General features: G+C 37.4%; 1 protein-coding gene across 3 annotated transcripts in view; it reads left to right on the top strand.

The window, feature by feature from the left end:
* NUBPL (nucleotide binding protein like) overlaps nt 1-24,584 on the top strand; it is a 282,071-nt gene that overhangs the window by 40,371 nt on the left and 217,116 nt on the right. For all 3 annotated transcript variants that reach the window (XM_030931530.1, XM_010374646.2, XM_030931531.1), the window contains exon 4: nt 7,663-7,753. In XM_030931530.1, the coding sequence (XP_030787390.1) occupies nt 7,663-7,753 (91 nt within the window). The remainder of the gene's footprint in view (nt 1-7,662; nt 7,754-24,584) is intronic.

The following is a 24,584-nucleotide window of genomic DNA, read 5'->3' as shown; positions in this document are numbered from 1 at the left end:
TAGAGACAGGGTTTCACCATGTTGGCCAGGCTGGTCTTGAACTCCTGACCTCAAATGATCCTCCCGCCTCAGCCTCCCAAAGTGCTGGGATTACAGGTGTGAGCCACTGTGCCCAGCCATATTTTTTAATGAAGCCATCATAGAACCATATCCATTCTTTGTACTAGATTTTCTTTCATGAAGTCTATTTTTTTTGGAGTTGAGGTCAATAGAGAAATGAAGATGATATTAGATTTTCTGAGGAGAAAATGGTTGTTAGGAATAGACTGCAAAGAAATTTATGACCGCCTTTTTAACACCAGAATATTTTTAAGCTATATATTATTGTATAATTATTATATAATAATATTATTTAATTTTAAGTCCTATAACTTAAAATGTTAGTGTAGAAGTATTAGAAGAGGGACTTTCTTGAAATCATAGTATGTTAAAGCTTATAAGAGACCTTAGGGATTGTATAGTAAGCAATACTGAAATTCTGGAGTAACAGATGAAAGTTTGTTCATTCATTCATTAGTTTTACCCATTCAACAAATATTTAATTTTTACCATTCAGAATACTTGGGGATATTCCTGTCCTTATGGAGCTTACAGTAAATAGATAATAAACATCACAAGTAAGTTAAACAGTATGTTAGAAGGTGATACAAGTCAACTGAGATGGGGGAGGGGTAGTGCTTAAGGGTTAATGCTGGTTTGCATTTTAAAATATGATAGTCTCCATTGAAAAGATGACACTTGAGCAGAGAAGAGAAGAAAATGAGAGTAGACTATATGACTATCTGAGGGAAGAGTATCTCAGGGAGAAGGAAGAGCTGGGACAAAGGCCAATAGGTGGGAGCAAGCCTAGTATACCATGCAAAGAATAGTAATAAGGCCAATGTGTTTTCTGGAGGAAGAAGTGGAATGGAGTAATAGGTGATGAAAATTACTAGGTTTGGGAGGCAGGAGGTGGGTGGGGAGCTGGCTGGGTTATATGGGGTGAATGGTTTTAAGGACTTCGGCTTTTACAGGAATGAAATGGGAGGAGTGATGGCAATGAAGGGTTTTGAGCAGAGTAATAACACAATCTGATTTATGTTTCATCTGGATCATTCTTGCAACCCTGTTGAGAAGAAGTGCTGGGGTAAAGTCAGATTTAGCAAATAACAAATTTGAATTTCAGATAAACAACAATTTTTTAATGTATATGTCCCATGCAATATTTATTGATTATTCACACATAAGGCAGAATGTTTACTATATATTTTTAAAAAATCATTTGAAAAAGGACATCTTTAATGTTATTGTTGATTACTGTAGATTATTATTGTTATTATGATCCTGCTGTTCCCAAGGCTTAGTAGCAAATTTTCATCTCTCTTTCCTGTATTATCTATATTTCGGTTTTTCATATTGTGGTCATCTTATACCCTAGAGTGCTACATATATAGGTTGTTGGATGGCAGCCTGGACCTAATGAATCAGAATTTCTGGGATGTAATAGGGAATCTCTGTAACTACCTACTCTTCTAGGTTCTGGGTATATAGTAGTGAACAAAGCATGCAAAAATCCTTACCCTCATGTGATTTAGATTCTAGTAGGGGAGATAGTAAACAATAGGTAAATACATTTGCACTCCATATCTGCTGGTTTTGCATCTGTGTATTTAACCAACTGTGGATCAAAAATATTTTTAAAAACCCAATAAAAATAACAATACAACAATAAAAAGTAATACAAATAAAAATACAGTATAATAACCATTTACATAAAATTTATATTGTATTTGGTATTATAAGTAATCTAGAGGTGATTTAAAATATATGGGAGGGTGTGCACAGGTTATGTGCAAATACTATGCCATTTTATATAAGAGTCTGAAGATTGGCTGGGTGCGGTGGCTCACGCCTGTATCCCAGCACTTTGGGAGGCCAGGGCAGGCGGATCATGAGGTCAGGAATCGAGACTATCCTGGCTAACACAGTGCACAGTGAAACCCCATCTCTACTAAAAATACAAAACAATTAGCCAGGCGTGGTGGCAGGCGCCTGTAGTCTCCTGGCTACGCGGCCGACTGAGGCAGGAGAATGGCATGAACCTGGGAGGCGGAGCTTGCAGTGAGCCAAGATGGCGCCCCTGGGCGACAGAGCGAGACTCAGCCTCAAAAAAACAAACAAACAAACAAAAAAGATTCTGAGGATTTTGGTATGGGGTCAGAGGTGTCCTGGAACCATAGCCGTGCAGATACCTAGAGACAACTGTATATAATATGTTGAATACTAATATAGATACTAAGAAGAAAGAAAAAGCAGGGTGGGGAATAGGAAATGTGTAGTGTTATGGTAAGGGAGTTGCAATTTTAGATAGTGTGGCCAGTGAATGCCTTACTATATGGTTATGTTTAAATCAAGACATAAAGGAAGTAAGAGACAGGTGGATACTCAGGGGAATGGGATTTCTGACTGAAGGAATAGCAACTGCAAAACTCCTAGATCTGGGGTGTTCCTTGTGTGTTTAAGAAGCTGCAAGAGGGTAATATATATGGAGTGGATTAGAAAAGGGGAGAGTAGGAGATGAGGTGAAAGAGGTATGGTAAGTGGCTGGTGGTTGTTGATTAGTGGTTAGGCTTCATGATACATTGGAGAGAGACTTGGGATCCTAGACCCCAGGAGTGACATTATCTCTGGGCCTTAGTTTCTTCATTACTAAAAATTAGGAGACTAAAATGATCTCTTAGGTTTCTTCCTACTCTAAAATAGAGTCTTTAATTTGAAATTTATTATTGGCCAGATGTGGTGGCTTACACCTGTAATCCCAGCACTTTGGGAGGTCGAGGCAGGAGGATCACTTGAGCCCCAGACTTTGAGACCAGCTGGGGCCACGTGGTGAAAACCTGTCCCTATAAAAAATGAAAAAAAATTAGCTGGATATGGTGGCCGGTGCCTGTAGTCCTAGTTACTCAAGACATTGGGGTGGGAGGATTGTTGCTTGAGCCAGGAAGATCAATGCCCCTATAGCCCTGCTGCACTCTAGCATGGGCGACAGAGCAAGACCCTGTCTGAAAAAACAAACAAAAAGAAATCTGTCATTTATCTTCCATTTCTACTTTGTACCTCTTTTGAGAGCAGTTATTAATACTTTATCATTTGGGATTCTTCTGTATGTTTCCTGAGCTCCTCTCAGGTTGTGTTCCAACGAACCAGGTGATTTTTTTTTTTCTTTTATGCTGCTCTTGTTTCTCTTTTTTCCTGATTGAACTTGAAGATTTAGACAGTCCTTTGATAAACAGTAGGAAATTTTTCTCTTATCACCTTGTTAACCATTAGCTCTTCTGACAATCAGATTCTTATTTTTTTTTCTTTTTGTTTTTTTCTTTATTTTTTTTTTATCAGATTCTTATTTAATCTTAGCTAATAGAATTTGGAAACAGATATTTTTCTCTACTAAGAGATTGAAATTCTTATGATTGGCAGCTTGATGTAAAGCTAGGCAGAAAGGAAGAAAGAAGAGGTTTGAATAATTTCTAAATTGAATAAACACCAACTGCCAGTCCAAGATTAAACTGAATATAATATACAGGGAATCATGGGAGTCTTAGCAGGGTACTTCTGTAGAAGTACAACTTTTAGGTAGGTCTTATTTAGAAATAATCGAGTGGGAGCGTTCTAAGATATTGTTTTGATGGGTTCTATTAGCAGAAGACATGGATAAAAGGAACATGTCATGAAGCTTTACGATCTTATTTAGTATAAATTGTGTTGGAAGAACAAAGCAGTATCAAAACTGTGGTTTGTGTCTTTGAAATTCAACACACAAAAATAGGACATGTAGGCTCTCAAATTGCAGCTTTCATGCAGTAGTAATAAAACAGTATAATCACTCTTGAATAATTCTGCCACCTTTTACAACTTCCACAGGGTTTTATAAATTATAAACAAATCCAAAAAACTAATTGTTATCTTGGGGTTTGATCTATCTTGTTTTATGTCATCTGCTAGGTTTTGAGATCTGTAGGAGAGTCAGAAAAAGAGTATATTGTTAGATACCAACATTAGGTTAAGTTTATGGTGACATTAAAGATGATAATCACATTTTACAATAGTAAGTTTACAGTTATTTTTGCTAATAGTATTTTTTTTTAATCTGTTGTGTATTTGGTAGCTTTTGTAGTGAATATTCCTTTGAATCTGGCTGAAATTGAAGAAAATCCTAATTGGAGCTTTACTGACTAAATGTAATTATTATAGGAGGAGTAAGTTGGAAAGGATTCATAAAACTTAGCTGGTTAGACACCCAGCTGCATACATTTATTTATAGGCTTTTACCTTGCTCATTTATTTTCCTAACAGTATAAAACTGGAAGTTTAAAGTGAAAGACCATTTACATACTTAAAATAGGAACCTATTTAAAAATAATGGAGTAAATTATGAAAAACAAATGAAGTTTATTTGGCACTTTTTGAACATTACTGAATTCTAGACTTGAAAATCTGTTTAAATTTATTTTTATAGCAATTGTAACTGTACTGCTCCAGTAGCTGTGCCAATTGTAAGTATAATATGCTTTAATTAATGTATGCTTTGGTGTTTCTGTTAATGGGCACTGATTTTATTCATGATAAATAAAATCTAAGCAAGACATCCTAATTTAGTTCCAGTAAAATAGTCTGAAATGTGTGCTTTTTATTTTTAAAATCTAGCCAATTAAGGATGAGAAAGTAAATCTTTACTGAGATAGCTCCTCTGACTCTGATGCTGAAAGAGATGACTGGCCTGCCTGCTCTTGGCGCTAACAGAATTGCATTGTTGGATGATTGAATAGCTTCATTATGAAAAACTTTACTCTCTAAATGGAATGTTGACTAACTATGACATATGGACCAAATCCTGCCAATTTTTGTGAAGTTTTATAGGAACACAGCCATGTTAATTTATTTACATATTGTTTATGGCTTCCTTGATACTACAGTGGTAATGTTGAGTAGTTACCACAGAGATCATATGATCCTCAACGTCTGAAATGTTTACTGTTGGCCCTTTAAGAAAAAGTGTCCTCTATATCTAAGTTTTTGGAGTTAGATCCTGTTAAAGTTCTGTTGGGGGTTTATGAGGTTAGCATTTTCATGTTTAATTTCCCATTCTTCATTTTAAGAAAGAATATTTTAAATGGTCATTTTGAATGTAAGTTTCTGGCTTTCTCATTCATGAGTATGGATAATACCACCTTGCAGTGTTGCTGTGAGGATAAATGAAAAAATGTAAATAAAATGCTTAGCTAAGTGCCTGGCACCCAGAAGGAATTCAAGCAATGGGGAGATGCAATCAGGGAAAGTCTTAGTGTCTGGGTGATTTAAGATGGTATGTTTTTATAGGTTCTGATTTATACATAGGGCTAGCAGTGGAGGCCTAGTTTATCCGGCATCTTAATATGACTTTGCTGTCTAATGTCCCTTTATCCTGTTCTTCCTCAGTCCTTAATCCCTTTGCCCCTCTCTCTCTCTTTCCTCTCTTTCTCTTTTTCCCCGTGATCTTTATATTTTCCTCCCTTTGTTTCCTTTTTGATACATACAAGCATTGGTACTAAATTTAGGTTAGTCTCTTAGAGTATATAGAGAACCTAATATGTAGAATATTGTCAGTTACTGTTATTTCTATTCTCTAGGAATCAGAAGAACTTGAAAATCTTGTAATTTCCCCCTCCTTCTTAATTTTTACATAACGTATATTGGTTGCAATCTAGGCATATGTAAAACCTACTCTTTACATAGCAAATGATAGGGGAGATCTTCAGTTCTTTTTTGACTATTGTGCCAAGAGTTCATCTTTAGCAAGCTTGGTTTTCTTCTAGAAGCAGGATAGATGATCGATCTTTCCTAGCATTTTGAAGGAAACTTGAAAACCTAGTGATGATAAAATTGACCCTAGCAATCTTGTATTTGTTAGAACACTTAGTTATGTTCTTGTTTCATGTAAACATAAACTTAAAAAGCTGTTATTTTACTTGACAGGTATTGTTAGATCAATTTGAAACTTAGGACCTAACCCTCTTCATGTTATTGTAAAACCAGCATTGATATAAATAAGAGAACAAGGAAAGAGAATCTTAAAATAGCTTTTGTTTTTATTGGTATTTATTATTATTTGGTGGTAGTTTTTAGTTCTTGTGTCATAAAAATACAGAAAAGAGATAATAGGATGATAGTTATAGCATTAGCAGAACTTTATATAATAGAAGTAACAATTAGCCATATTTCTAGATTTAGGTCCCCTCATTTGAAAATCTTGTTATCCATAGTAAATTTAATTGTTTTAATTTAGCTAAATTCTTCTGTCTGTGGTTTAAAAAATAGTTAAATTGGTCAAATTGCTCATTGACTGTTCCTGCCTTCTTAAATCTGATACCTAAATGCATTAAGCTTAAATTTTATATACCACCATTCTATTAAAAATCAAGTATCCTTCCTATTTTCTCATTTATTTTACATAAGGCTGAGATTTTCATAGAGGCAGATATTAATCCCATTTTTTCCTCTGAGGTCACCGAGTCATACAGAGATATTATATGTATATATTTAAACTGCAGTTTTAGTCAGTATAAAGTTGGAAACATAAATGTTAGATTTACTTTATTTTGTATATTCATAGGAACCAGATAACCAATTTAAAAAGTTTTTCTTTTTGTCTAGAAATAGGTAGGTGACATGGAAGATGAGTGATTGCTTCAGTTTTTCAAAAAATTTTGTCAAGGGGTTGAATTTTATTCTGCAGGATATGAGGAGAGTAATAGGAAAGCTGTAAGACTTGATGAAACGTAACTCTGAGACATATCGTGTTAGCGTTCTCTTTACTTGTAGATGAGCAAAACCAATAACAGATTGATTTCATCTATCAAAGGAGAAAGAAGAGAGGGGGAGAAGGAAAAAAAGAGACATATTTTTTAATAGTGAATTTTGTTTTCCTTTCCTTGGCTAAGCTGCTGATTAACTGATAGCCAGCGAAGAGCCCAGACAGGGTATCCTGTCCTTCAGCAGCTGGATGCATCATCAAAGAAAACAGTTTTAGTTGTTTCTGAATCCTCTAGAAGACGTTTGTATTTAATTGTGACTTGCATATAAGAGTTTGTCTCTGTGTTAGGTGTGCCAGTATCTTTGTTAGCGCTTCCATCTGATTTATGCCAGATCTGCATCAGAATTTCTCACTTGCTTTATTATGGCCCTGTTTCCATGATCTTTTTTTATTTTATCTTCTTTGGTGTGTTAGACAGGCTTTCCAAAAGTTAGTGTTGTGTCTTTGGGGTTTTGCTTACCATCACAAGTCATTATTTTAAAATTGTTTGCATGTAATTTGTTCTCAAACTCATGTTCAGATCAAAAAGGTCTTAGTCTGCTTGAGACTATGGAAGACCTGAACTACAATATGTAAAGCATATAGGGTGGATTTCTCTAGTCAGTTATCTAGACGATATTAGTAAATCATAAAAAGTATTGGCCCTAAGCAATTTATGCTCTTTTACCTCACTGTTGCTTTGGAAGTTTAGGTTATGATTTGTAATATTTTGCCAATTTTATTTTCTGTAGTCAGATTACTGTTGCTATGTGCTTTGCCTTTGAGAAGAGTGGGAACAATCTTATGGTAAAGTGTTTTTGTTTTGTTTTATATTTTTATTTATTTTTTTACAGTCCAAGGCCGTTGGTTTGCTAGATGTGGATGTGTATGGACCTTCAATTCCAAAGATGATGAATCTGAAAGGAAATCCGGAATTATCACAGAGTAAGTAAAGAAGAGATAAATATTATTATAATAGTTGCACTTTTATTAATACTTACTAGGTGTCAGACCTTATGCTAGATGCAATATATACTTTATACACAATGTAGTGTAAGTCCTCACTTAAGTTAATAGATTCTTGGAAACTGTGACTTTAAGTGAATGATACGTTAATTGATTTAAACAAGAGTTAAGTTCCTATGACATATTTCTGGTCACAAAAACTTCACGAAACTTCTAAATAAAGACACAAAACACTTGTAATATTAAACAAAGAAATAAATTTGGGTTGTAAATACATTTAAGAAAGATTAATAAAAACAATATAATTATTTACACAATTTTTAGTGAATCAGTGAGTGAAAGCAGTCATAGTGGTGGTGGGTTAAATCAAGGAATAGGTGTTTGCAAAGTGAAAATTATAAGGAGCATCTCCTACCATCATGCAGTTCAAGAGTAACCAATATGGCAGATCATTGAGCATTTTCTTACTGCATCGTTTATTGTGCATTTGTATGATTATCATATACTTTACTAGTTTTTTTTTTTTTTTTGAGATGGAGTCCCACCCTGCTGCCCAGGCTGGAGTGCAGTGGTATGATCTTGGCTCACTGCAACCTCTGCCTGCAGGGTTCAAGTGATTCTCCTGCCTCAGCCTCCCAAGTAGCTGGGACTACAGGTGCATGCCACCACGCCCAACTAATTTTTGTATTTTTAGTAGAGATGGGGTTTCACCCTGTTGGTCATGCTGGTCTTGAACTCCTGACCTCAGGTGATCCACCCACCTCACCCTCCCGAAGTGCTGGGATTACAGATGTGAGCTACCACACCTGGCCCACTAATTTTTATCTGGCAATCATTTGTATCTATTCATTCATCTTCCAACCCACTTATTCTGGTTCAGGGTTGAGGGTGGCTGGAGCTATCCTGGCAGCTTAGGGCACAAGGCAGGAATCAGCCCTGGACAGGAGGCCATTCCATTGCAGGGTACACTCACACACCCACACTCATTCAGACTGGGACCATATAGACACACCAGTTCATCTAATGTGCATAGCTTTGGGATGTGGAAGGAAACCAGAGTACCCAGAGAATACCCACGTAGACCTGGGGAGAAATGCAAACTCCACACAAGACTGTGGTCATGGCTGGAAATTGATTTTTTTCTTTATTAATGTTACAACAAACTGATGTTGAAAGAAAACAATTTTATTGGAGGACCTGCTGTAAGCAGATATGGAAGACTATACTTTCAGGAATCACTTCTATAATTCACTACTAGAGAAGTTTCTCTGAACATGTAGAGCACTGAATTTTAATAAAATAAAAAAATAAAAAGTATATATATAAAAAGACATCAGACATGGTACTAGACTGTCTGGGTTTGATTCTCAGCTCTATCCATTTACTAGCTGTATGACCTGAGTAAATTATTTTAATCTCTTTGTGCCTCAGACCCCCATATGTAAAATAGTTGCAACTACTGTGAGGAATAATATAATGTATTTAGCAGAGTTCCTGGAACATACTAAGTGATCAAAAATGCTAGATCATCATTATTGTCTATATTAAATGTAGGGATATATGGGATTATTTGAATAGAAAATATATTTGTGTTTAGAAGAGATAAAAATTATTTTCTCTAATCAGATTTCTTGGTCAGATTTGTTTTAAAGTGATAAAAAAAACCTCCCAAAACATTTTCTTTCCCCACCTCTTTACTAGAAAGAAGTAATTTTTTAATACCTCTTTAATATTTACTGCTTTTGTCATTGCATTTAAAAAATAAAGCTATCAAAAGCTTTAAGAACAAGGAAATGTTATTATCAAAAAATGAATTGGCTTGGCTTAGTGGCTCACATGACTGTAATCCCAGCACTTTGGGAGACTGAAGTGGGAGGATTGCTTGAGCCTGGGAGTCCAAGACATGCCTGGGCAACATAGTGAGACAAAAATAAAAAAATTAGCTGGGCATGGTGGCTCACACCTGTAGTCCCTGATACTCATGGGACTGTGGTAAGAGGATCACTTGAGCCCAGGAAGTCAAGGCTGCAGTAGGCCATGACTGCACCACTGTACTCCAGCCTGGATGACAAAGCAAGATCCTGTCTCAAAAAAAAAAAAAGAAAAGAAAGAAAAAAGGAATTGGAAAAACTGATGATTTTTTTAAAAGAATGGTTTTATGGGAAATTGGTTTATTGATTTGTAATTATAATGAGTATTAAATTGAATAATTTATGTTTCTTATTGGGCTTTTTATTTTCCATTGTTCTAGAGAAAATGACTATATTTACTGCCGGCTATTTGTTGGATTATCTCTGTAGGTAATAGAAGTCTTATTTTTGTTGTCATTAAAAGTTAATTCAGCATTGGTTACCATTTAAGAGGCTTTTGTTTGTGGTTTAGTTGTTGAAGCCAATTATAATGTTAAGTTTTGGATAATTCTTTATGACACAGTAAAGATTATCCGTAACATTTTGAAGAAAACTTACAGATTTTAGTGATGTTAACATTGACCCTACCTGTAGTATATTGCAAGTACCTACTTAATTATTTTCTTGTTTCATGAAACATAAACTTAAAAAGCTGTTATTCTGGTTTCTTTTTTCTTAACTTTTTAGTGGAATACATACTTAGTTTGCAAATATATGACATGAGCCAAGGTGTCAAGCTTTCACAAAGAAGGAGTAATGAATTTGCATACTTTAAATGATAAATTCGGTATGTTTGTCTCTTGATTAAAGTAATATGAAAACTAGTACATGCAGAACATGAGGAATGGCAAAATGGAGCCCACAGTGTCATTCTTTTCTTAAGTAGTCTGCTTGGTATATGTCAACATAAATACTCGAAGTCAACTTTAATTTCTTTCTTCTCATTTTACTGAAGCTGTAATCTTAAATTTGATGTTTGCAAATTGGCTGCCAGTAAATAGGCTTTCGGGTAAAGATGAGGTACTGGAAATCTTGGAAAGGCTGAAAAAAAAAAAAAAAAAAACAAAAAAACCAAACCACTTTCTTTTTGACAAGCTGATCTTAAGTCCCCCAAGAAATAAACTGAATGATTAAGGCGTTCACTTAAAAGAATGTAGAATCTTAAAAACCCAACTTATAAATTATTTTTGAATCTTAGAAAAACCTGCCACCATTCTACTAATTGGCATCATTCTGACATTTCTACATTTTTCATGTTAATTTATCCTATTCTGCTATTACAGAAGACACAATACAATACAAAATTACGTAATCAACAATAAAGAAAAGCTATGAAAGATTTGTTTTCAGCAGTTCAGGTTTTGGGCAGATAGACCAGTGAATTGAATCCCACCTTTATAGGTGTTCCTCTGTTCTTAGACTCAGCTGGACAGCCTTGCAAGCAGTGGGGTTTCAGAATTACCTTTCTCCTTATTATTTAAATAGATGTATGGCTAAATTTTCGATGTAGTTTTTGACAATTTGTTCATTTTAAAATGATATGTTAGGGTTGGCAGATCATACATTTATCTACATTCTCTTCATACCTTTTTTTGGGAGGGTGGAGGGAATTGTAGAAAAACAAAACATTTTGCATTTAAGTCATTTTAGCCTTTATTACCAAGAGAAATTTTCTGTTTGATTTTAAAAAAGTGAATTCAGTAATTGAAGAAGATTTTAAGTTTGTAATAGTTTTGAGTTTCTTAGGCTGAGAATGTTTCTGTCAGATCAGACTAAAATGACAATAGTGATTTTTCTATGTTACCATGCAAAATTATGGTAATGGAAAGTCTAGCCAGTTTGTAGAAAGGGCATTATGCAAAAACATCAACAGGCTGACATTATAATGACTGAAGATGACCAGTTACTTTGGGAAGCTAGTGGGATTTAGAATAAAACCTAAGCGTCCTTGGAGAAACTAGCATCTAAGCATGAATATAACCTTCTTTAAAAAAAGAACAAATACCAATTTTTTTCCTCCATTTTAACTTTCCATATAGTGTCAAATTCAGATTTCATAGTATAATATAGCCAAATTATAGTCGTAGAAATTATTATAGGTTTTCAGTTGAAATGGCAAATGAATATTAAATGGTTGTTGCACAAGAGAGATAACACATCTTTCTCTTAGTAGATATTAATAGAAATATCTGCTTTGTTTCATAGTTTTGTGATGAAAAATCACTTTCAGAATACTGGTGAATTTATTACAACTTAGTTTTACTGAAGAGTCTTAAATGTAGCGAGCTAATAAGGTAGAAAATTTCAAGACCTGTGGAAAGAGTTTACTAAAATGGATATGTTAAGTATTTTATTGAGGATGACGTAGTGTTTATTAGTGATTCTGAGTAGGATCCACTTGTCTTTTCTATTGTGGCATAGTAATTTTGCACTCATGGCACAGTTTTCTGCTCTATTTGTTTAAAGTTAGTAAACTTTTTCAAGTTTAGGAATGAATGTGTATGCAGGCTGGTGAGACAGAGAAGTGTGGAAAATCAGCTTGGGCAAATGACCTTTTATAATCTCTGGTAACAACTACAAAGAAGGGACTAAGATTTTCCCTTCCTCCCTCCCTCCCTCCCTCCCTCCCTCCCTCCCTCCCTCCCTTCCTTCCCTCCCTCCCTCCCTCCCTCCTTCCCTCCTTCCTTCCTTCTCCTCCTTCTTCTCTTCTTCTTTTCCTTCCCCCCTTCCTCCTCCCTTCTCCCTCCTCCCTTCTCCCTCCTTGTCTCCTACCTTCCCCCTCCTCATCTACTCTTCACCTTCCTCCCTTCTCCCTCCTCATCTCCTTCTCCCTCCTCTCTTCTCCCTCCTCCCTCGTCCTCTCCTCCTCCCTTCTCTCTCCTCCTCCCTTCTCCCTCCTCCCTTCTCCCTCCTTGTCTCCTACCTTCCCCCTCCTCATCTACTCTTCACCTTCCTCCCTTCTCCCTCTTCATCTCCTTCTCCCTCCTCTCTTCTCCCTCCTCCCTCATCCTCTCCTCCTCCCTTCTCTCTCCTCCTCCCCTTCTCCGTCCTTCTCCCCTCCTCCCTCCTCCTCTCATCCTCCCTCCTCCTCTCCTCCTCCCTTCTCCCTCCTTCTCCCCTCCTCCCTCCTCCTCTCCTTCTCCTCCCTCCTCCTCCCCTTCTCCCTCCTCCTCTCCTCCTCCCTTCGCCCTCCTCCCTCCGCTTCCTTCCTCCCTCCTCCTCTCCTCCTCCCTTCTCCCTCCTGCTCTTCTCTTCCCTTCTCCCTCCCCTTCTTCGCCTTCCGTCTCCCTCCTCCTCTCCTCCTCCCTTCCTCCTCCTCCTCCTCCTCTCCTCCCTTCTCCCTCCTCCTCTTCTTCTCCCTTTTCCTTCCTCTTCTCTTCCCTCCTCCCTTCTCCCTTCTCCTTCTTCCTCCTTCTTCTCCCTCCTCCTCCTCCCTTCTTCTTCTTTCTTTTTCTTTTGTTTCTTTTTTTTTTTTTTTGAGACAGAGTATCACTCTGTTGCCCAGGCTGGAGTAAAGTGGTACCATCATAACTCACTGCAGCCTCAAACACCTGGGCTTGAGTGGTCATCCCACCTCAGCCTCCCGAGTAGCTGGGACTACAGGCGTGTGCCACCATACTGGCGAATTTTTAATTTTTTGTAGAAATGGGGTCTCACTATGTTGCCCAGGCTGGTCTTGAGCTCCTGCAGTCAAGCAGTCCTCCTGCTTTTGCCACCCAAAGTGCTGCTATTACAGGGCTGAGCCACCATGACCTGGCCTGAAACAGAGATTTCTTAAAGGTAACTTAAGTGCTTAAAGAATGAGAGTAAACTCATTGTGATTCCTGAAGTCACTCTGTTGTTTCCTTCCAGAGAAGAGATCTGGGGGTGTTGCTGAAGTTGTTAACATGCAAGATCACATTCCTATCCAAAGCATGGAGTTCCCAATGGGTGTCACAGCTATTTGCTGCTCAGCTTGTGGTTGTTAGCCCACCAGGTTAGGGTGGTTCTGGGGATACTCCCCAGATACTTCCAATTTTAAGATGACTAGTACAGTAGCCTCACGGGCCATAGAGGGCAGGGCATATTGTTAGCTCTTTGGGGTATCACAGATATGTGGACTGCAGGAGGCTCCCCCAGCTGGTCTTAATGGTTATGAGGACTGCAGGAGACCACAGTGGTGAGGTCTGTAGGTGTCCAAGGTTTTGATGGGGGTTGTTGGAATATTCTTGCTTACCTCTTCACTACAGGGAAAAATTCCTCCTGATTCCCGGCTGATCCTGGTTGCTGGGATAGGGTTGCGGAGTTGGTGTATCCAAATGTAGTTATTTGTTTGTTGTTCTGGCTGTCTTTGTGAGGAGGATGAGTGCCAGGGGCTTAGTCAGCTGTCTTGCTAACATCACTCTATCTTGTTCTTTAAAGGGGCAGACATTACAGAAATGGAAGAAAAAAGAACAGTGATATTTCACTGGGAAACTTCGCTATTCACCTTCTCTAATTTTCAGTTTAGAAACTTAACTAGCTGGCCGGGCACGGTTGCTCACGCCTGTAATCCTAGCACTTTGTGAGGTCAAGCAGGGCAGATTGCCTGAGCTCAGGAGTTCAAGACCAGCCTGGGCAACATGGTGAAACCCCGTCTCTACTGAAATACAAAAAAAATTAGCTGGGCATGGCGGTGTGCACCTGTAGTCCCAGCTACTCGGGAGGCTGAGGCAGGAAAATTGCTTGAACCTGGGAGGTGGAGGTTGCAGTGAGCCGAGATCGCGCCACTGTATTCCATCCTGGGTGACAGAGTGAGACTCCATCTCAAAAAAAAAAAAACAAAAAAACACCAGGGACCAGTCCTGGTATGTGACCTTTCAGACAAAGAATTCAAAATAGCTATGTGAGGAAACTCAAAGAAAATCAAGATAACAAAAAGAAAGAATTCAGAATTTCTATCAGATAAATTTAAGAAAGAGATTGAAATAATTAAAAAGATTCAAGCTGAAATTCTTGAGCTGAAAAATGTAGTTGGCATGCTGAAGAATGCATCAGTCTTTTAATAGAATTGATCAAGCAGAAGAAAGAATTAGTGAGCTTGAAGACAGACTATTTGAAAATATACAGTCAGAGGAGACAAAAGAAAAAATTATAAAAAACAGTGAAGCACAACAACAGGATCTAGGAAGTAGCCTCAGAAGGGTAAATCTAAGGGTTATTGGCCTTAAAGAAGAGGGAAGAGAAAGAGTTGGAGGTAGGAAGTTCATTCAAAGGATAACAACGATCACTTCTAAAACCCGGAGAAAGACATCAATATCCAAAAGTACAATAAGGTGATAAAACGTGAAACAGATTTAACCCAAAGAAAACTACCCCAAGGCATTTAATAATCAAACTCCCAAAGATCAAGGATAAAGAAACAATCCTAAAAGCAGCAAGAGAAAAGAAATAAATGACATACAATGGAGCTCCAATACCTCTGGCAGCAGACTTTTCAGTGGAAACCTTACAGGCCAAAAGAGAGTAGCATGATATATTTAAAGTGCTGATGGAAAACACTTTTACCCTAACATAGTATATCTGGTGAAAATATCCTTCAAGCATCAAGAAGAAATAAGGACTTTCCCAGACAAACAAAAGCTGAGGGATTTTTAACACCAGACTTGAACTACAGGAGATGTTAAAGGGAATAGGAAAAGGACACAGGCTGAGCGTGGTGACTCACCCCTGTAATCCCAGCACTTTGGGAGGCCAAGGCGGGCGGATCACCTGAGGTCAGGATTTCGAGGCCAGCCTGGCCAACATGGTGAAACCCTGTCTCTACTAAACATACAAAAATTAGCTGGGCATGGTGGCTGGTGCCTGTAGTCCTAGCTACTTTGGAGGCTGAGGCAGGAGACTCACTTGAACCCAGCGGGCGGAGGTTGCAGTGACCCGAGATCGTGCCACTGCACTCCAGTCTGGGTGACAGAGTGAGACTGTCTCAAAAAAAAAAAAAAAAAAAAAAAAAGAAAAGAAAAATAAAGAAAAGGACATGAATGAGCAGTAGGTAATCACCTGAAAGTGCAAAACTCACTTGTAATAGTAAGTACACAGGGAAAAAGAAAGATTATTGTAACATATAGCTGTGATATGTAATCTACTCTTATCCTAACTAGAAAGACTTAGAATCTAATGCTGCCACTGATCTGACAGGAGGCAGAACTCAGGCAGTAATGTTCCCTTGCCTACTGCTCACCTCCTGCTGTGTGGTCCAGTTTCTAACAGGCCACAGACTGGTACTGGTTATATAATAAGATAGAATTGCAAGCCTCATGGTAACCTCAAACCAAAAATCATTCAATGAATACACAACAAATAAAAAGCAAGAAAGTAAATTATATCACCAGAGAAAATCAGCTTCACTTAAGACAGGAAGGAAAGAAGGAAGGAAGAGAAGACCAGAAAACAACCAGAAAACAAGTAACAATATGGCAGGAGTAAGTCTTTATGTATCAGTAATGATAATGGACTAAACTCTCCAATCAAAAGATGGAATGGCTGAATAGATAAAAAAAACAAGACCCATTGATTTGTAGCCTACAAGAAATACATTTCACTTATAAAAACACACATAGACTGAAAATAAAGGGATATAAAAGATATCCCATGCCAATGGAAACCAAAAAAGAGTAGGAGTTACTATACTTACATCAGACAAAATAGACTTTAAGACAAAAATCTATAAGAAGAGACAAAGAAGGTCACTATATAATGATAAAGGGTCAATTCAGCAAGAGGATATAACAATTTTAAATATATATGCACCCAAAAATGGAGCACCCAGATATATAAAGCAAATATTGTCAGAGCTAGAGAAAGAGATAAGGCTCAATACAATGATATCTGGAGACTTTAGTACCCCACTGGCAGCACTGAACGAATCTTCCAGATGGAAAATCAACAAAGAAACATCAGACTTTATCTGCACTATAGACATAATGGATCTAATAGATGTTTACAGAGCATTTCATCCAATGAATGCAGAATACACATTGTTTTCCTCAGTACGTGGATCATTCTTAAGTATATACCACATGTTAGGTCACAAAACAAGTCTTAAAACATTCAAAAAATGGAAATAATATCGAGCATCTTCTCTGACCGCAATGGAATAAAACTAGCAATCAATAACAAGAATTTTGGAAACTGTAACAATCTAATGATGCATCTTAAAGAATTAGAAAAGCAAGAGCAAACTACACCCAAAATTAGTAGAAGAAAAGACATAATAAAGATCAGAGAAGAAGTAAATGAAATTGAAATGAAGTAAACAATACAAAAGATCAATGAAACAACAAGTTGCTTTTTAAAAAGATAAGACAGAGTTGACGAATGTTCCAGGAAGTCAGGGACCCCGAATGGAGGGACTGGTTGAAGCCGTGGCAGAAGAACATAAATTGTGAAGATTTCATGAACATTTATTAGTTACCCAAATCAATACTTTTATAATTTCTTATGCCTGTCTTTACTGCAGTCTCTGAACATAAATTGTGATAATTTCATGGACATTTATCACTTCCCCAATCAATATTCTTGTGATTTCCTGTGCCTGTCTTTAATCTCTTAATCTCGTCATCTTTGTAAGCTAAGGATGTGTGTCTCCTCAGGACCCTGTGATGATTGCATTAACTGCACAAATTCTTCGTAAAGCATGTGTGATTAAGCTATTTGAAATCTGGGCACCTTGAAAAAAAGAACAGGGTAACAGCAGTGTTCAGGGAACAAGGGAGATAACCATTAGGTCTGGCTGCCTGAGAGGTGGGCCGAATAGAACCATATTTCTCTTCTTTCAAAAGCAAATAGGAGAAATATTATTGAATTATTTTTCTCAATAAGGAACAGCCCTGAGAAAGACAATGTGTTCCTAGGGGTAGGTCTCTAAAATGGCCACTCTGGGAATATCTGTCTTTTACGGTTGCAGATAAGGGATGAAATAAGCCCTGGTCTCCCTTAGCACTCCCAGGCCTATTAGGATGAGGAAATTCCCACCTAGTAAGTTTTAGTCAGACTGGTTGTCTGCTCTCAAACCCTGTCTCCTGATAAGATGTTATCAATGACAATGTGTGCCGGAAACTTCATTAGCAATTTTAATTTCACCCCAGTCCTGTGATCTTGCTCTGCCTCCATTTACCTTTTAATATTTTATTACCTTGTGAAGCATGTGATCTCTGTGACCCACACCCTATTCATACACACCCTCCCCTTTGAAAATCACTAATAAAAACTTGCTGGTTTTGCGGCTTGAGGGGCATCACAGAACCTGCCGACATGTGATGTCTCCCCCAGACACCCAGCTTTAAAATTTTGCTCTTTTGTGCTCTGTCCCTTTATTTCTCAGACAGGCCGACACTTAGGGAATTAGAAAAGAACCTACATGAAATAACGTTGAATTATCAGGGGCTGGGTTCCCCCGATAGACAAACCTTTAGCCAGGCTAAGAAAAAAAGAAAGAAGATTAAAAATAAACAAAATCAGAAATGAAAAAGGAGATATTACAACTGATATTGCAGAATTTCAAAGCATCATTAGTGGCTACTATGAGTAAGTTTTTGCCAATAAATTGGAAAATCTAGAAGAAATGGATAAATTCATATACACATACAACCTACCAAGATTGAATTAGGAAGAAATCCAAAACTTAAACAGACCAACAACAAGTAACAAGATCAATGCTGTAGTAAAAAGTCTCCCAGTAAAGAAAATCCATGACCCAATGACTTCACTGCTGAATTCTACCCAATATTTAAAGAACCAATACCAATCCTACTCAAACTGTTGCGGAAAACAGAGGAGGAGGGAATATTGCCAAACTCATTCTGTGAGGCCAGTATTACCCTGATATCAAAACCAGAGAAAGATACATCAAAAAAAGAAAACTGCAGGCCACCTTCTCTGATGAACACTGATGCATAAATCCTCAACAAAATACTAGCAAACCAAATTCAGTAATACATTAGACCGTTCATCATGACCAAGTGGGATTTATCCCTGGGATGGAAGGATGGTTCGGTGCATGCAAATCAATTAATGTGATGCAGTATATCAACAGAATGAAGGACTAAAACCATATGATCATTTCACTTGATGGTGAAAAAGCATTTGATAAAATTCAACATCCCTTCATGATAAAAACCCTCAAAAAACTAGGTGTAGAAGGAACATACCTCGACATAATAAAAGGCATATATGACAGACCCTCAGCTAGCATCCTAATGAATGGAGAAAAACTGAAAGACTTCCCTGTAATATCTGGAACATGACAAGGATGCCCATGTTCACCGCTGTTATTCAACATAGTACTGGAAGTCATAGCTAGAGCAATCAGATAAGAGAATGAAATAAGGGGCATCCAAATTGGAAGGGAAGGTGTCAAATTATTCTTGTTTGCAGTTGCTTTAATGTTATATTTGGAAAAACCTAAAGACTCCACAGAAAAACTGTTAGAACTGATAAACAGGTTCAGTAAAGCTGCAGGATACAAAATCTACATACAGAAATTGGTGTTATTTTTATACGCCAATAGTGAACAATCCGAAAAAGAAAGAAAAATATGATCTTTATAATAGCCACACATAAAATTAAATACTTAGGAATTAAGCAAAAAAGCAAAATATGTCTATAATGAAAACTATAAAACACTGATGCAAATAACCGAATGGATCACACACAAAATGGAAAGATTTTCCATGTTCATGGATTGGAAGAATCAATATTGTTAAATTGTCCATGCTATTCAAAGCAGTCTACAGATTCAGTGTAATCCTTATCAAAATACCAATATCATTCTTCATGGAAATAGAAAAACAGTTCTAATATTTGTGTGGAACCACACAAGACCCAGAATAGCCAAAGCTATTCTAAGCAAAAAGAACAAAACTGGAGAGATCACATTACCTGACTTCAAATTATACTGCAGAGCTGTAGTAACCAAAACAGGATGGTACTGGCATAAAAGCAGACACACAGACAAATAGAACCGAATAAAGAACCCAGAAACAAATATACACACCTGCAGTGAATTCATTTTCGACAAAGTTTCCAAGAGCATACATTGGGGGGAAAAGACAGTTTCTTTAATAAATTGTTCTGGGAAAACTGAATATTTATATGCAAAATAATGAAACTAGACCCCTGTCTCTCACCATATGCAAAAATCAAATAAAAATGGATTAAAAACTTTGAGATCTCCAACTGTGAAGCTACTAAAAGAAAACATTGGGAAAGATCTCCAGGACGTTGGCTTCAGCAAATATTTCTTGAGCAATACCCAACCAGCACAGGCAACTAAAGCAAAAATGGGCAAATGGGATAACATCAAGTTAAAAACCTGCTGCAGAGCAAAGGAAACAATCAACAAAGTAAAGAGACAACCCCCAGAATGAGAGAAAATGTTTGCAAACTACACATCTGACAAGACGTTAATAACAAATATATTACTTTGTATGTTAATTTTAATGGCAAAAACCGAAATTACTTTTGCACCAACCTGATATAAGGAGCTCAGACAAATCTGTAGGAAAACAATCAAATAATCTGATAAGAAATGGACAAAAGATTTGAATAGGCATTTCTCAAAAGACATGCAAATAGCAAACAGGCATATGAAAAGGTGCACTGGCTCACGGCTATAATCCCAGCACTTTGGGAGGCCAAGGCAGGCAGATCACGAGGTCAAGAGATAGAGACCATCTGGTCAACATGGTGAAACCCCGTCTCTACTAAAAGTCCAAAAGTTACCTGGGCGTGGTGGCACACATCTGTAGTCCCAGCTACTCGGGAGGCTGAGGCAGGAGAATCGCTTGAACCCAGGAGGCAGAGGTTGCAGTGAGCCAAGATCGTGCTACTGCATTCCAGCCTGGTGACAGAGTGAGACTCCATCTCAGGGAAAAAAAAAAAAAAAAAAAAAAAAAATTAAATAAATAAATACATAAAGGTGCTCAACATTATTGATCAGATAAATGCAAATCAAAACTCCAGTGAGATATCATCTCCCGTTAGTTAAAATGGCTTATATCCAAGAGACAGGCAATAACAAATGCAAGGATGTGAAGAAAAGGGAACCCTTGTATACTGTTGGTATACGTAGTGGTTGTACCACTGTGGAGAACAGGTTGGAAGTTCCTCAAAAAACAAAAAATAGAGCTACCATATGACCTAGCAATCCCACTGTTGGGTATATACCTAAAAGGAGGGAAATTAGTATATCAAAGAGATACTACACTCCCATGTTTGTTGCTGCACTGTTCACAATAGCTAAGATTTGAAGGCAACCTAAGTGTCCATCAACAGGTGAATGGATACAGAAAATGTGGTACATATACACAATGGAGTACTAGTCAGCCATAAAAAGGAATGAGATCCTGTTATTTGCAACAACATGGTTGGAACTGGAGATCGTTATGTTAAATGAAATAAGCCAGGCACAGAAGGATAAACATTGCATATTCTCACCTCTAAAAATCTGTTGGGATCTAAAAATCAAAACAGTTGAACTCATGGACAGAGAGAGTAGAAGGATCATTACCGGAGGCTGGGAAGGGTAGTAGGGGAGTTAGGGGCACATGGGGATGGTTAATGGGTACAAAAAGATGGTTAGGAAGAATGAATAGACCTACTATTTGATAGCACAGCAAGGTAACTATAGTCCGTAATAACTTATTGTAGATTTAAAAATAACTAAAAGAGTGTAATTGGATTTTTTTTTTTGAGACAGAGTCTCGCTCTGTCGCCCAGGCTGGAGTACAGTGGTGTGATCTCAGGTCACAGCAACCTCAGCTTTTTGGGTCCCCATTCAAGCAATTCTTCTTTCTGCCTCAGTCTCCTGAGTAGCTGGGATTACAGGCATACACCACCATGCCCAGCTAGTTTTTGTATTTTTAGTGGAGACGGGGTTTCACCATGTTGGCCAGAATGGTCTTGAACTCCTGACCTTGTGATCCTTCCACCTCAGCCTCCCAAAGTGCTGGGATTAGAGGTGTGAGCCTCTGCGCCTGGCCTAATTGGATTGTTTACAACACAAAGGATAAATGCTTGAGGGGATGGTGCCCTATCTCCATGTTGTGATTATTACACATCGTATGCCTATTATCAAAAATCTCATGTACACCATAAATATACACCTACTATGTACCCACAAAAATTGAATATAAAAAATTTTTCAAAAGATGTCTTCGATAAAAAATATGTATAGAGAGTAAAATGGCTTGTATATGTTTGTATTCGTTTTATTCCATCTATTTGATAATTTTTGATTTTTAAAATACAAAATTTGGTAGTATCAAAGTCCAGAACTGAAACGTTGACTTCTTTTATGGATGGGGATTATGGGGGATATGTAATGCTGGTCAGTTTAAAATACAGCAGTATTGTGGGGATTAGGACTCTAATAAAGGGGCTAAGTGTTAACTGATAATCATTTGGTTCTTCTATCAGCCTGTTTTTTGGTTTCAAACAAATAAATGATTGTATAATACATTTAACACAGAAGCCTCACAATAGCAGGATTATTCTTACTGTCAGATTGCAACTGCTATTGTTGGGCAAGAATAGCAACCAAAAATTGGGATACCAGTTTTAATAATCAGAAAGTACAGAGTTTAGACAGCTCTGTTTGGATATATTAGTAAGTAGCATAGCCTTTGGAGGAACATTTAGGACTTTTTTCTTATAAATGTTTATCACAGATTCTGTGGTTGAAAAGGGTATGCACGCACACACACACATACACAGACACATATACATGCATATGTTTAAGTAAAACATTTTTAATTTTTTTACATGCAACTTAACTAGCACTGGGTTGAAATAAAAATGGATGCTCTTAAAAATTTATGATTATTTTAAACCTAATGCTAACATTTGCAGTTGGGTCAAAAGCGATACATTAAAGGAGACATTATTTCTGTTTATTTAGTAGACCTTTATGACTGTCTTATGTGTAGTTAGTAGGCATGATAAATACTTGGTTATATGGTTATCAAATCAGATTTGGTCCTTCTCTGTGCACTTACAGTAGACATACTAGCTATTAATTATAAGCATCAGTGTATGCTGTAATATAAATATAAGTGGTTTTTTTTTGTGTGTGTGAACCTAGAGATGGTAACTAAATGAAACTGGAGCTTTGAGATTTGTTGAAAGAGATGATTCTTGGGCTAAGCTTTGAAAAGTAGATAAGCCAGGAGTCTGTTGTAAGAAGGTGTTGAGGATTGACAATGAGGATGGTGATATGGTTTGGCTCGGTGTTCCCACCCCAATCTCATGTTGAATTGTAATCCTCATGTGTTAAGGGATGGACCTGGTGCGAGGTGACTGGATCATGGGGGTGGTTTCTCATATGCTGTCCTCATAATAGTGAGTGAGTTCTCATAAAATCTGAGGGTTTTAAAAGTATGGCACTTCCCCTCTATCTCTCCTGCCACCATGTAAGACATGCCTTGCTTCCACTTTGCCTTCTACTGTGATTGTTAAGTTTTCTGAGGTGTCCCCAGCCATGCAGTACTGTGAGTCAATTAAACCTTTTTTTTATTATTATTATACATTAAGTTCTGGGGTACACGTGCAGAATGTACAGGTTTGTTACATAGGTATATACGTGCCATGGTGGATTGCTGCACCCATCAACCTGTCATCTACATTAGGTATTTCTCCTAATGCTATCCCTCCCCTAGCCCCTCGCCCCTGACAGGCCCCAGTGTGTGATGTTCCCCTCCCTGTGTGCATGTGTTCTCATGGTTCAACTCCCACTTATGAGTCAGAACATGCGGTGTCTGGTTTTCTGTTCCTGTGTTAGTTTGCTGAGAATGATGATTTTCAGTTTCATCCATGTTCCTGCAAAGGACGTGAACTCATCCTTTTTTATGGGTGCATGGTATTTCATGGTGTATATGTGCCACATTTTCTTTATCTAGTTCGTCATTGATGGACGTTTGGATTGGTTCCAAGTCTTTGCTATTGTGAACAGTGCTGCAATAAACATATGTGTGTATGTGTCTTTATAGTAGAATGATTTATAATCCTTTGGTTGTATACCCAGTAATGGGATTGCTGGGTCAAATGGTATTTCTGCTTCTAGTTCCTTGAGGAATCATCACACTGTCTTCCACAATGGTTGAACTAATTTACACTCCCAGCAACAGTGTAAAAGTGTTCCTATTTCTCCACATCCTCTCCAGCATCTGTTGTTTCCTGACTTTTTAATGATCACCATTCTAACTGGCGTGAGATGGTATCTCATCGTGGTTTTAATTTGCTTTTCTCTAATGACCAGTAATGATGAGCATTTTTTCATGTGTTTGTTGGCCACATAAATGTCTTCTTTTGAGAAGTGTCTGTTCTTATCCTTTGCCCACTTTTTGATGGGATTTTTTTTCTTTTTGTTTAAGTTCTTTGTAGATTTTGCATATTAGCCATTTGTCACATTGCAAACATTTTCTCCAATTCTGTAGGTTGGCTGTTCACTCTGATGATAGTTTCTTTTACTCTGCACAAGCTCTTTAGTTTAATTAGATGCCATTTTTCAATTTTGGCTTTTGTTGCCATTGCTTTTGGTGTTTTAGTCATGAAGTCTTTGCCCATGCCTATGTCCTGAATGGTATTGCCTAGGTTTTCTTCTAGGGTTTTTATGGTTTTAGATCTTGTGTTTAAGTCTTTAATCAATCTTGAGTTAGAAGGTGTAAGGAAAGGATCCAGTTTCAGCTTTCTGCATATGGCTAGCCAGTTTTTTTTTTTTTTTTTTTTAACACTGTTTATTAAATAGAGAATCCTTTCCCCATTGCTTGTTTTTGTCAGGTTTGTCAAAGATTAGATGGTTGTAGATGTGTGATGTTATTTCTGAGGCCTCTGTTCTGTTCCATTGGTGTATATATCTGTTTTGGTACCAGTACCAAGCTGTTTTG

The sequence above is a fragment of the Rhinopithecus roxellana genome, chromosome 5 (genome assembly GCF_007565055.1).
Source record: "Rhinopithecus roxellana isolate Shanxi Qingling chromosome 5, ASM756505v1, whole genome shotgun sequence".
Lineage (NCBI taxonomy): Eukaryota > Metazoa > Chordata > Mammalia > Primates > Cercopithecidae > Rhinopithecus > Rhinopithecus roxellana.
The sequence above is the reverse complement of the archived record's forward strand: the minus strand, read 5'-3'. Positions and strand labels throughout refer to the sequence as shown.